Raw genomic sequence first — 14,497 nt, forward strand, 5'->3', positions numbered from 1 at the left:
CACTAGATGCCATGGCTCAGAATTGTAATCCCTAGCCTGGACAGCTGCTGCTCAGCAACAACTCTATGCCATGGAAAGGAGGCATGTTTGTTTTGCTGGTCACCGTACACCAAAGCTACCAAAGGTAGCTTTCTAAGCAGGCAGCAAACACAAGCCCACAATATTGCATTGGAAGGACAAGCAAGAAGAAAAGCATGGCTCTAGAAAAGGTCATCAAACTTTTTCTGCGAAGGGATGGACAGTAAATATTTTAGTTTTTGCAGGCTATGTAGGGTCTTTGCTACATTCTTCTTTCTTTCTTCCTCCATCTTTCTCTTCTTTCCCCCTTCCTTTCTTCCTTTTCCCTTTCTCTCTTACTTCTTTTTTCTCTCCTTCTTGTCCCTAATCCCTACCTCCCTTCTTTCTTTTTTGTTTGCAGATTGTGCAAAAACGAGCCACAGGCTGGATTTGCCCAATGACCAATATAGTTTGCTCACCTCTGCTGTAGATAAATGCTTTCTAATAGAACATTCTGTAAAAACGAAAGGGTTTTATTCTGTAATATTATAGTAGCACCAATGACTTGTAGCTACTGAGTATATGAAACATGACTCATTTAAAGAAAGCCCTGAATTTTTATATTTACTTAAATTTTTAACAAATTTACATTTAAATAGCCACCTATGACTAGTAGCTACTATATGGGACAGCACAGGAAATGCAACAGTTTCCAAAACAATGTCCCTATCTTATTTTTTGACATTACATGTGGCCTGTGGCTTACACTTTCATCTAGCTACTTCCTCCTAACTAAATTAGACCTCTAAATATTACATAATTATACAGTTGACTCTTGAACAACATGATGATTAGAGGGGCTAACCTCTCATGCAGTCAAAAATCCACACATAACTTTTGACTCTCTAAAATCTTAACTGCTAATAGCCTACTGTTAACTGGAATCTTTAACCAATAACATAGTCAATTAACACATATTTTGAATGTGATATGTTTATATACTGTATTCTTACGATAAACTAGAAAAAATGTTATGAAGAAAATTATATGTTTACATTACTGTTTTGTATATATCAGTAACATGAGTTCATATTGTCCGTTCATGATAAATTATTTAAAATGGCAGCATATGCAGATGTCTATATTAAGCAATTTAAGTTTTTCTTTCAATGACATGTCTTGGCTTCTTGGGAGCACTCTGAGCATCACAAATAGAATTTTACGTGGGTTTCATGGTGTTATTCAATGCTTACGTATGCATTAAACACAATAATAAATACATGAGAACTGGGAGAAATCACTTCTTACTGCAATATACAATTTACCAGAAAAATTAACTGCTCACGTGGAGATTATCAGCATCATGCAGAGTTTCAAGTAGGTATTCTCAACACTTAAGATTACCAAATAGCAACAGGAGGGAGCTACAAAATTATTACGGTAGTACTTACTACAGTAAATTTTATGCAATTATGATTGAATGTTTCATCTCTTTTTTATTTAGACAGAGTATTGCTCTGTCACCCGGAATGGAGTACAATGGTGCAATCTTGGCTCACTGCAACCTCTGCCTCCCAGGCTCAAGCAATTCTCCTGCATCAGCCTCCTGAGTAGCTGGGATTACAGGCACACGCCGCCATGCCCAGCTAATTTTTTTTTATTTTTAGTAGAGATGGGATTTCACCATGTTGGCCAGGACGGTCTTGAACTCTTGACCTCAGGTGATCCACCTGCCTTGGCCTCCCAAAATGCTGGGATTACAGGCATGAGCCACTGCGCCCAGCTGCATATTTATTTTTGTTTACATTTCTCTTGACTGTGAATTGTACCATGTATGATCTGCAAATCTTTGGGTGGATAAGTTTCGATAAGTGTCAACTTTTTATAATAGATGCATGTACTTTGTATTAGATTAGTATCTACACATTTTTTTTTTTTTTTTTTTTTTTTGAGACAGAGTTTAGTTCTTTTACCCAGGCTGGAGTGAAGTGATGTGATCTCGGCTCACTGCAACCTCTGCCCCTGCGATTCAAGGAATTCTCCTGCCTCAGCCTCCCGAGTAGCACACTACCATGCCTGGCTAATTTTTGTATTTTTAGTAGAGACGGGGTTTTGCAATATTGGCCAGGCTGGTCTCGAATGCCTGACCTCAGGTGTCCCACCCTAAAAGTGATGGAATTACAGGCAAGAGCCACCGTGCCCAGCCTAGTATCTACACACATTTTATACATTCATGACATGCTTAATTTTTTAGGTTCCTCTGCATGTTTTTTCAAATTGTTACAAATCTCCAAAAAAATTTTTCCAAAATATTGATTGAAAAAAATCCATATACAAGTGGACCCAAACAGCTGAAACCTGTGTTGCTCAAGGGTCATCTGTACAATATTCAGTATGTTTTCTTCCTAATATATGTATTCTTGGTGCAACCATTGTAGTTGTACGGCCATCTGGGTTGGACTTGCCTACCACATTGTATGATCTTTGAGAAAAGGGTCTGCATGTGCTTTGTTTACTGATCTAGTCCCAAGGTCTAACAGAGGACTTGGAACAAAGCATGTAACAAATATTTGTTAAATGGAACTTGGAAGGTCTATGATCAAAGTGTTCTGGAGTTAGTCTGAGACACCGAATAAAACTGGTTTACTCAATTTATCTGATACAATCACATGAACATTGTGAATTTTAAAATGAATTATATTTTACAGCATTCCCTAAAATATTAGAAGCCTTGTATTTGGATGTTTGTTTCCAGAATACTTAGTAACACCTCACTAAACAACAATTCTTCATGAAGTGCATCTTGAGAAATGTTTTCCTAGGTCTTAAGACAGAGAAACAAAAGTAGTTTGTGTAGCTTATATATGATCTGGCCCAGTTCCAAGCTTTAAGTCAAAGCTATACAATTGCAAATATACGCCTCCCCAAATGAGAGGCTTTCTGAGAAAAACATGGCCATAATTATTTGTTCCCACTGCCATTACAAGGTGAAATCTATTGCTCCACTCACTGAATCTGGGCTGGTGTGGTGACTTCTTTTCACCAATAGAAGGTGATGGGAGTAACGTATGTTCTGGCCCAAATTCTTGCCCACTTTGATGGCTACCACTGTGTGAGCAAGGCTGCACTAGCCCCCTTCAGGACAAAAGATCACATGGTGAAAAATGTCCAGATATCTCAAGAGGCCAACCGTTTCCTTGTTCAGCCACACTATTTGGGCCTGCTCAATTTTATATTATGAGCTCAGATAACAGCATGGAGCAGAAAGGAGCTGTCTCAGCTGAACTGAGCCAGAACTGCTGGCCCACATATTGGTTAGCAACTGAATGATTATTTTATACCGCTAGGATTTGAGGTGGTTTCTACATAGCACAATCTAGCTAATACATTCCCCAAATACTCCATACTATTACAGGCATAAGAGACGATGTTACATGCTATTCAGGCAGATCATTGTGTAACCTCGATTTGCATGCTGAGTAAGTTATTCCTTTTCCATTTATTTTTTCAAGTCTTTTTAAGCCAAGAGAAATGTCTTCATTTGGTGATAGCATGTCTTCAATGTCTAATTCTTCCTATTCTTCCCTTTTAACAAAAGATTGCATGTCTTTTGCTAGAATTGAATAACACTATATAGTTCTCATTTTTATTTTCAGAAGTATCTCTACTTATGACAAGTGATAATAGCTTTCTATATATAATAGTGATGAACATTTATCTTAAAACTTAAATAAAATGGAGTCAATTAAGTTAGAAAAAGAAGTTAAAAAAAATGCTACAAGAAGGATCCTGATATGGTAAAAATGGTCAACATGATACAGAATTGTAGCAACTTGAGAAACATTGTCTTAGGAAACCTAGTAGATATGGTGATGGCAGGCATTGGTTGCTAGAACAGAATTCAGTTTCCCAAAACCTTCACCTCAAGATTAATAGCACACAGAACAGCAAAGATCAACTTTAACTACTTTGCACTTTTTGCCTAGGGAAATCCTTCTTCTCAGAGGCAAGCAGCATCTTCTAATGCTCATCACTCCACATTTCACCACCCCCAAACTGTACTGTACAGCTCAGACTGCAACCAGGTCAGATGCCATCATGCTTATACTCATAGAGTAGAACTACACAAAATGTGATTATTGAAGATGACCACAAGTTTGGTGATGTTTTCTCAGTGAGAGGTTGTGTTTATACCACTTTCCTTCTTTCCTTTGAATCTGAATGGGTATGTGACTACTTTGATCAGTAGAATATGGACTACTTTGATCAGTGGAAGTGGTGTTACTAATTTTGCTCCACTACCAGCTTCCTGTCTCTTGGAAAACTCTCTATGGGAGCCCTGAGATACTATGTAAGAAATCCAACCACTTTGAAACCATCATATTGTAAAGGCCACGTGTGGCATTTGATCAATAGTCCGGGTAAACCTAGCCTCCTAGCCATCTCAACCAGTCACCATTTTCTCTAAGGTCCTATCGTTTCCAAAGCACCAAGAGGCCTTCTTGGGCCTTCCAGACCAGCACACTTGCAACTAAACACTATCAAATAATCTCTGTGAATATCCACTGGAAGACAATAATCTCCTTATTCAAATTTCTAACCCAGGAAAACCATGACATATAATGCAATCCTATTGTTTTATGCTACTAACCTTAGATATAGATTTGTTGTGCAACAGTAAATAGTTGAAATAGAACCAAAGAATTCTGAATACAAATAATTCTAAAAGGACCATCAAGAAACTTCTTTCCTAGCAGTCCTGACAATCGTGAAGTCTAACAGAAAGGCAACTTTGAAATGTGACCTGGAACATATAAAACCTAATGCAAATATTCAGTACACTAGTTTCTCTTTGTTTGTTGGATTTAAATTCCACTTCTTGGGATCAATTACAAAAGCTTTCTGAGCTTCAGTTTCTTATTCATCAAAATGGAGATTAAAATATCCAATCATCTCACAAAGCTGCAAGATGATAAAATAATTACAGAGAAGAGAGAATTAGAAAGAGAAAGCTGATGTCAACTGAGTACCTAGTATATGCCAGATATTTCTCCTGCCCCACTGCAGTGTGGTGACAAGAGCACAGACTTGCATTCAAGAAAGTAAGTGATATTAACTGCAAGATATTAAATAAGCCATTGACAACTCTGAGAATTTTTTTTGGAATGTGATAATTAAGGAGATTATTACTTATACTAATATTACTGGGTTATTTAAAATGAAAGTTAAATATGTTCACTGCTCTTAAGAGACATAATGAAGTTAAAAACTGCTTGGAAATATAAAACTCATTGTGACTGACAATGACATCAAATCTATTATTTTACTGGACTAAATATCTCTGTTAGAGTAGGTATCTAGGCAGACATGAGCAGAGCAAGAGAGTGTCGCTCCCAGGAATGTCAGGTGACCATTAGTAGATGGTCAGGCAGATGTTAAACTTGCTCTAAAATAATAATTCGTTGTGGCTGGTGCCAGGGAAAGGCAGTCTCCAAATAGAAACACTCGAAGCTGGTGATCAGCAGCTTCCTGATAAGATCACAGGAGTTGGGTGAGTGGAGCTCAAGCATGTACACTAACAGGCAAAATGGAAGAGTTTAACTGGTATATGACCTTCTTGCAACACTTGACTGGTAAGGGGAAAAACACCTCAAGTGAGCATGTGCACAACTTCAGTAAGCACATTGCGTATGCAGTCCCTCCCACGTGCTGGCAGGCCACTGTGCATGCAGACAGCCTGCTCCAAGGAAGAATCAGGGGAGAAGAAACAGAAACCGTGAAACCATACCAATGTATTATTGTAAAACTCCAAGTCAAGGGTCAGGTGGGGCACTTGGATCTCTCAAGGTACCTGCCTGGCCCTCTTCCAAGTATACTTTACTTCCTTTTGTTCCTGCTCTAAAACTTAATAAACTTACACTCCTACTCTAAAACTTCCTTAGTCTCTCACTCTACCTTCTGTCTCTCAGCTAAATTCTTTCCTCAGAGAAAGCAAGAATAGAGTTGCTACAGACCCATATGGAGTTGCCACTGGTAATGTCTCTAGATATATATTTCAGTTATAAGTATTTGTAATTTGTGGTGACCACAATGATGGAGTTTACAGGGAAGATGCTTCTTCCTTAAATTCCATCTCTGCTTGGTCACTTAGGAAGCCAAGTTTGGGAACTATAAGATTCAGGCTCAGTTTACTGTTAAATGTCTGTCTCCAAATGACCAGAGGGTCTTGCTCAACTTCCTACCCTTTGGTACTGCTGAGTAAAATCAACCAAGTAATATAGGAATTTGTAGATACCACCGAGACTGCTGTTCTTACCATACCTACAACTTTATAGGGCCAGCATTAATTTTTTTAGGAGATGTATTTTGTATAATATAGTAGCACAAGTGGCTGAGCAAGAAAACTGTTAGTAAAAAATCATGTCAGAGATGGGGAACCTTGCCCGTAGTTCTGATATAACCATATTTTTGCTGTATGACCTTGAGAAAAACCACTAACGGAAATGAGCTTCCACTTCCTCACCCACACAAAGGTAATAATGAACCCTGATTGACTGTCCCATTATGAAGCAAAATGAAATAATGTATGGAAAAGTATGAGGAAAATAGCAAATATATTTGCAAATGGGAGGCATGTCTATCGTACTACCACCAAAATCACTTATTCTTATGGAGTCAAATTATTTCCTGTGGTTAAGCTGGGCACAAGTGACCACAAAAATCAGAGCCATTAAGTGTGTGCATTAAGCTTTTCCACCAAAAACATGGAAGCCCTAGGATGTAAAACTCTAAATTATGTTCCTCACATTTCTCCCAGCTGACTAGAGGTATTGAGAATTTAGGCTCTACAAGCAATTTCCTGATACCATATTTGCTTTGACACTTTCCAGAAACTTGTCTTTGGCTAAGTGATATAACCTCTCTAGGCTTCCTTTTCACTGTATTTTAACAATGGGCATTTATTCAACAAATATTTAAAAAGGACCTCAATATGTATGACGCAGTTCTCTGAGTTGGTAAACAGGAATGCACCAAATAGAAAAATATCTTGGCTTCTTGAACTAATGTTTAAGAGAGAAAAAATGTAACTGACATATGTTAGATGGGATTGAGGCAACATGAAGGAGGAAAGAAAATATTAGGGAAGTGTTGAAATTTTAAATATGGAAAAGGAAGGTTTCACTAACGTGCTGATATTTGAGTGAATCACTGAAGAAAGTGAGAGAATTCATTTATGGATATTCCAGTAGATAGACAAGCAGCTGCAAAGGTCATGAGACCAAAATGTGCCTGGAATGCTCATAGATCCACAAGGAAGCCAGAGTGGCTACAGGAGCATAAGTGAAGAGGAGGACTGGAAGAATTATAGTTACAGGGACAGACAAGATTATTATAATATTATAATGTTGGGTGAATTAATAAGATAATGCAAAAATTTTTTTGCTCATAACAAGTGCTCAATAAAAACAGTTATAATAATGTTGATTATAATGATCAAATGGAAATTAAATGATGTGATGAAATAACTGATTCTGGGTGAATATTTCCAGTTACAGGGTCTCTAAAACTGCTAAAATGATTGTTGACAAGTGGATATATTACATTCTAACCAACTTTTTCATTTATTATTTTTATCTTGGACAAAGTACCAACATTTCCCCCATAAGAAAATGCTAATGGTACTAATGGTTAAAAAAATTGTGTATATACTATGGAATATTATGCAGCCATATTAAGGAATAAGATCATGTCCTTTGCAGGAATATGAATAGAGCTAAAAGACTTTATCTTCAGCAAACTAATGCAGGAACAGAAAACCAAACACCACATGGTCTCACTTACAAGTGGGAGCTGAACAATGAGAACACATGGACACAGGGAGGGGAATAACACACACTGGGGCCTGCCAGGGAGAGCATTAAGAAAAATAGTTAATGCATGCTGGTCTTAACCTAGGTAATGGGTTGATAGGTGCAGCAAACCACTATGGCACATATTTACATGTGTAATGAACCTGCACATCCTGTACATAGTACCCCGAAACTTAAAAATTAAAGTTAATTTGAAAAACTTGTGTATATGTCATGTGGACAGAGAGAAACTGAGAGTGTGTGCAAAGGCTGGACCTAATGGGGTAAAATATTAACAGTCGGTGATTCTGGGTGACATGTATATGAAGGTCTTTTATACTGCTCGTAGTCTTTAAATAGATCTGTAAATTTCAAACTGTTTTCAAACGCATACTTTTTTTAAAAGAAAAAGAAAAAACCATAGGGGCATCAGTTCATAAGTTCTGCACTGGATGGAGCCAGGGTGTATTAAACAGCAGTTTGAGTATTTGGAAGAACAGAAACATTGGCTTTCCTTCTTCTATATGAGTTAGGTCCACCATTAGGCCACAGAGAGACCCAAATGGGTTAACTAAGGCTAATTTAGAATTTTTTTCACACTTACTTTGTAATACTTAAAAAAATAAAAAATAAAAAACTTGTGTGTCTACCAGAGTGCTTAGCACAAAGTAGGTTTTCAATAGAGAGAGGTATCCATAATTGACAGGAAGCATTTGCTTTACAGGGGAAGTTGTTACATCTGTATGAATATTCCTTACAGCGATGTTTCTCAAAGTATGCTGGTAGAGAATGTGCATCAAAATAAGGTGGCCTGGAACGACACTGCCTGAACTCAAACCCCAGCTCTGCCACTTGCTAGACTGCCCTTGGATAAACAACTCCGTCTCCATTGCTCTCCTAGATGGCAGAGGTAGAGCAGATAAAGAAGTGGACGTTCAGCAAGTTCACCTACCATGGCGTGGACCTGGGCCAGCTGCTGGACTTGTCCTACGAGCAGCTAATGAGGCCGTACATTGCGAGCCAGCTGCGGCGGCTGAACCCCAGCGTGAAGCGGAACTGCGCTCGCTCCTGAAGCGGAACTGCGCTCGCTCCTGAAGCGGAACTGCGCTCGCTCCTGAAGCGGAACTGCGCTCGCTCCTGAAGCGCCTGCGCAAGGCCAAGAAGGAGGCACCGCCCGTGCAGAAGCCGGAAGTGGTGAAGACACACCTGCAGGACATGATCATCCTGCTGGAGATGGTGGGCGTCTACAACAGCAAGACCTTCAACCAGGTGGAGATCAAGCCAGAGATGACCAACCACTATCTGGGCGAGCTCTCCACCACCTATAAGCCCATGAAGCACGGCCCGCCAGGCATCGGAGCCACCTATTTCTGCTTCACCCCCCTCAAGTAGTGCCTTAGCTAGTAAAGGCACACATATCTCAAAAAAAAAAGGATAACAAAATGTAAATTTTTGACTTTAAATAAGTTAACATTTATAAAATGCTTATAACAGTGTCTGACATATAATAAACACTATATAAGTGTTTGTTAGAAAAATTTAAATCACCTGGGGTGAGGAAGAGGGCTTGATACTGTGTGGATTTCCAGATCCCACTCAGGACTGAATGAATCAGAATTTCTTGAGCCTGTGGCATTTTAACAAGCTCTCCAGATAATTCTTAAAGACATTAAAGTTTGAAAGCCACTGCTTTAGTTATTAGCAGCCTTGATGAACTGATTCCATAGGGACAACTAATATAGTAAAATCCAACTTTACTTTGTGTGTTGGTGCCTTAGGTCTGCAAAATCCCCAAATCCTTTAGGGAGATTTCTCTCCAAATCAAATTAAATGGACCAATAAAACCTGCTTTTGTAATGATTAGCATCTCAGATCATGGTTCTGAGTAGGCAAATTTCCTTGACTTGTTTTATCCAGGTGGCTTCTCTTTCTTGATCAGTTTCCCCAGGATAAATGTTACTCACTGTCCATGTCTTTGCTTCTTGGAGGACTGGATACAACTGGGACTACTGGAAGTGTGGAATACAGCCCTTCTCCCTAAATATCCTGTACAGTTTCTGTGCCTGGTAGGAGGGAAGCCATAATAGAAGAAAACAGCTTAAATGGTTATACAAAAAATACCAATTAGGCATGAAAATTTTAGCAGTTGGAGGGGTGGGGGATTGTATGTATGTGTGTGTGCACACATGTATGTTTGTGTGTTTTCCCAGAAGGAAATTTAGAGTTACTACAGAAAGTTGCTATTTTTCATATTTATTTTGTCATTGGAGTCAACTTCTACAGTTCAAACAACTCCATTATGATGCACAAAAAATGAGTCCATATTATGAAGAGAAAGTTTCATGTTAAAGGTGGCAAAGCCCACAGAGGCCAAGGCACTGGTTTCGATGGCCATTTGAACAAAGCAGAGGCAGTGGAGCCAGGCTGCCAGCTTGCTGTTGTTTCTGAGAAGTAGTGACTTTGTGATTGTAAAGCCTCAAAGGAACCTGAAATAGGTATTCAGTTTTTAAATAAACCTATGACTGTCATTATGCAAAGTATTATTTTAACCACTGAACTGTAATTAATAATAATAATTGTAATAATGTTATGAGCTGAATTGTATCCCCCTAGAATTTTATATGCTGAAGTCCTAACAGCCAGTATTTCAGAATGTGACTGCATTTAGATAAAGGGTCTTTAAAGAGAAAAGTAAATTAAAATGAAATAATTAGCGTGAGCTCTAATCCAGTGTGCCTGGATGTTCTCATAGGAGGAAACTTGGACACGTATCTACACAAAGGGAACATCATGTGATGATATAAGGAGAATACGGCCATATACAACCCAAAGAGAAAGGCTTCAGAAGACACCAACCCTGTGGACACCTTGACCTTAAACTTTCACCCTCCAGAACATTAAGGAAATAAGCTTTTGCTGTTTAAGCCACCCAAGGGATGGTACTTTGTTATAGAAGCTCTAGAAAATTAATACAATAATAGTAACTACAAGAATACTAACATTTTATAATTCACATTTCACTGAAGATTTATCTCACTAAAAATCACATAAAAATCCATAAATGCTTACTCTGAGAGAGGCACCATTAATATCATCAGTGTCATTTACAATAAAGTCCAGAGAAGTAAGGTAATTCACATGAAGTCCCCTTATTTACAAACACGAAGGCAGAAATTCTACCCATAATTTCTTACTAAGAGGATCATACTCATTTTATTGCCCTATATGGCTTTCCACAGGAACTGGACTCTATGGAACCTCAGGCAGGAAGAGATATTAGATGCAGCATCTGCCTCTAGACTGACTATCTTCAGGCCTGGGAGCCAATGAGCAGCTGGGGCACTTTGAGGGACCATTTCTGATATGTATGGTTCCCTTCTCAGCCTTGGCCATATCCGTTTAGGAAGAGAGAGAGCATTAAGAGCTATTCTAAAAGCATCTTTGTTATCTCCTTGTTCCCTCAATACTCCCGTATTTGGCTGGAAAAGAGTAATAATCTGAGTATTTCTCCTGCCTTTCAGTGGCCTTCATTTTGTCCCAGATTGAGAAGAGTTGAAAACAAAAATAATAGCGAATCCTTTCCCTAAATTTCTTACAACCCAGGCTGGTGTCTGTTAGATCAAAGAAAGATGAGTGGGAGATTACTCTGTATTGTCTCATTTTCAGAAATTATGTATTGCCCACTGCTGAGGTAAGGGAGTTATGCCTGTGAGTAAGTGTGGGCCTGGAGTGGGAGGACAGACTTCAGTTTTGTGGGTGACTTTCAGCACAGGTGCATTGACCTTGATGTCTCGGGAGATAATGTAGACATTGTCAACTCTGAAATGATCACCAATTTGTTCTCTCCTGGAAAGTCTCTCCATTTGATCCCTTTTCAAATCCTCCAACTTGCACATTAAAGTTTGGTTTTTATGCAGTCTCCTTCTTGCCATTTTTCTGACAAATTCAACTGGAATCTCTATATATCAGTATCATGAAATATTCAACCTAATGATATGCCATTTTCTCTTAAATAAAGCAGTGTTCATAAGACTATCTACCAACTCTGTGCTTAGGTTCTAAAATATACCTGAGATCAGGAAACTGAGACTCATTTCTTTCTAACTCTTACATTAAGACTTTGCTCAAAACTTAGCAGATTTCATTTGCCAGTTTATCATGCATTGTTATATACCACTCAACCAATTACTGTCTCAAAATACTGTCTTGTTCTTTCATTATTGTTGAAATTTCCATTTATTTTTATCTTTTTTTGTCAGTTAGATTGCAATATTCTGTTTTTTAGTTTTGTTTTGTTTTTGTTTTGAGATGGAGTCTCTGTCTCCCAGGCTGGAGTGCAGTGGTGTGATCTCAGCTCACTGCAACCTCTTCCTACCAGGTTCAAGCATTTCTCCTGCCTCAGCCCCCTGAATAGCTGGGATTACTGGTGCCTGCCACCATGCCCAGCTAATTTTTCTATTTTCAGTAGAGACGGAGTTTCACCGTCTTGGCCAGGCTGTTCTCAAACTCCTGACCTCATGATCCTCCTGTCTTGGCCTCCCAAAGTGCTGTGATTATAGGCATGAGCCGCCGTGCCCAGCCAGGTTGCAATATTCTTTAAGACATACTTGGCCCTCTCAAGGATAAGGTGATCAATGTTTTTTATAGATCATTGTATTGCTTTTCCATGCTGCAGTAACAAATCACCACAAACTTAGTGGCTTCAAACAATACAAATTTATTATCTTACAGTTTGGTAGGTTACAAGTCCAACATAAGTTTCACCAGAATAAAATTAAGGTGTCAGTGAGAAGGCCCTCTAGAGGCTCTAGGGAAAAAAATCCATCTCCTTGTTTATTCAGATTACTGACAAAATTCAGTTCTTTGCAAGTAGTTGTAGGACTGAAGTCCATGTTTCGTTGGTGAATGTATCTGAAGGTATTTCCCAGCTTCTAGAGGCTGCCCACATTCTTGAGCTTATGTGTCCCTTCCTCTAGCTTTATCACTTCTCTTAGAATGACTTTTCTTCTTTCCTCTTATGCTTTTAAGAGCCAATATGATTACATTAGGCCCACCTAGATAATACAGGATTATCTCTCAACTGACTTCCAGCCTCAGCTCCCCTTTGCCATAAAAGATAGGAGACTCACAAGTTCCGGGGGTTGTGAACATTTTGGGGGAATCACTATTCTGCCTGCCACAGTCTTTCAACAGGATAATTGCAAGGGTGAGATCCTGAGCTGGTGATGTATGAAATTCTGCTTCAGGCGGTTTTGAACACAAATTGAACTCAGCCACAGAGCTAGCACCTCCTGAGAAAGTGGCAAGCTCCTAGCTTCTGTACGTACAAGGAAAAACTACGTTTGATATTTTAGGAACAAAGATGGTAAATGTAAAGGGGCCCCCCTGGGCTGCTCCACTTGACACTAATGATAGTGCCTGTGAAATGTCTCCAAAGGAGACTGGCTGCTCACACGTGAAATCCTTTTCAAATTCAAACTAAAATGTTACCCAACACCTGGTTTCTTATGATATTTAAAGACATATTTTATCCAGTAAATCAAAACTAAATACAGTAAAGTATGAGCAAGTTTATTCATTGACTTCCTCTCAATCTGACTATGAACAGTTTGATGCCTGAGGTGACTCTTATTTCTCTGCACTCGGTACAGCTGTTCAGCCCTTCCTATTGCTATCAGACATATCTTTCTAAAATAACTGATTTTGTTCCTAAAGCAGGGCAAAGACAAAAAGCAGCAACTGAAGAGTTCTTCTAAATGCATGGTCAATCACAGGAATGTAATGTTATGTTGAAGGTGCTGTACAACAAAACTGAAGGGCAAATGATGATCTCAGTAAAACCAGTCTTCGGGAACCATGCAGTAGTTCAACTTACTCTACAGAGCCTTATTTCTAGGCATCTCTGAGCTGTGTCCATGTATTCTCATGGGCACAGTGCTGGGCACACGGGGTTTGGCATAGCAGGTAAACAAGTCGCCATGGACAATGCTGCTGCAGAGAATCATGGATCAAGTGGACAATGTGAGAGGACTCTGGAGGTCATGTACATCTAAGGGACTGCAATGCCCAAGGTAAATTTATCTCACAAACGTTCATGGGTCACTGGCATATTCCAGGCATTGTTCCAGGTTTTGAATTAAGTATAAAAAAGTCCTCGCTTTTAACAAACTGACAGCTTAGTGGAAGACCAATTAAGATATTTACTCAGCAGACAATGAGACGTGCTTAGTTAGAGGTAGCATAGATTTGGAAGCACAGAGGGGTCCAGATAGTGTTTAAGAAAGTATTGTTGCAAAAAGAAATGAGCATTTAGTTAAGTGTTGAAGAACCAGAGGGAGGTGCATGAGAATATAAACATGGGGAAAGTAATTGAAGACGAGGTAATGGGGCAGGAAGTGTTCCAGGAGCTAAAGCTGAAGTAGAGAGAACCAAGCCATGGAGAACTTACTTTAAGACTGTGAGAGACTTGTGGTAGAACTTTAAAATCTAAAAAACAAATAGTCCTATTATGTATCATATTAATTACTCAGAAAAAAATATGGGGAATGATAAAGAAACAAGACTGGTAGGAGAAAAATCGTTTCCAAGATTTCATGGCAGTTCAAGGAAGATATATTACTATACTGAGAGGATACTATTAAGGAGGAAGA

The 14,497-nt window shown here is 38.9% G+C and overlaps 2 protein-coding genes across 4 annotated transcripts in view; one reads left to right on the forward strand and one right to left on the reverse strand.

Moving 5' to 3' along the window:
- DPP10 (dipeptidyl peptidase like 10) overlaps window positions 1–14,497 on the reverse strand; it is a 1,448,345-nt gene that overhangs the window by 256,254 nt on the left and 1,177,594 nt on the right. The window lies entirely within an intron of this gene.
- Window positions 8,749–9,239, forward strand: LOC119472341 (40S ribosomal protein S15-like). The gene is made up of 2 exons (XM_037741145.1): window positions 8,749–8,902; window positions 8,971–9,239. Exons 1-2 carry the CDS (start codon window positions 8,749–8,751, stop codon window positions 9,237–9,239), a joined length of 423 nt encoding a protein of 140 aa, XP_037597073.1.

The sequence above is a fragment of the Cebus imitator genome, unplaced genomic scaffold (assembly GCF_001604975.1).
Source record: "Cebus imitator isolate Cc_AM_T3 unplaced genomic scaffold, Cebus_imitator-1.0 Scaffold95, whole genome shotgun sequence".
NCBI classification, from domain to species: domain Eukaryota; kingdom Metazoa; phylum Chordata; class Mammalia; order Primates; family Cebidae; genus Cebus; species Cebus imitator.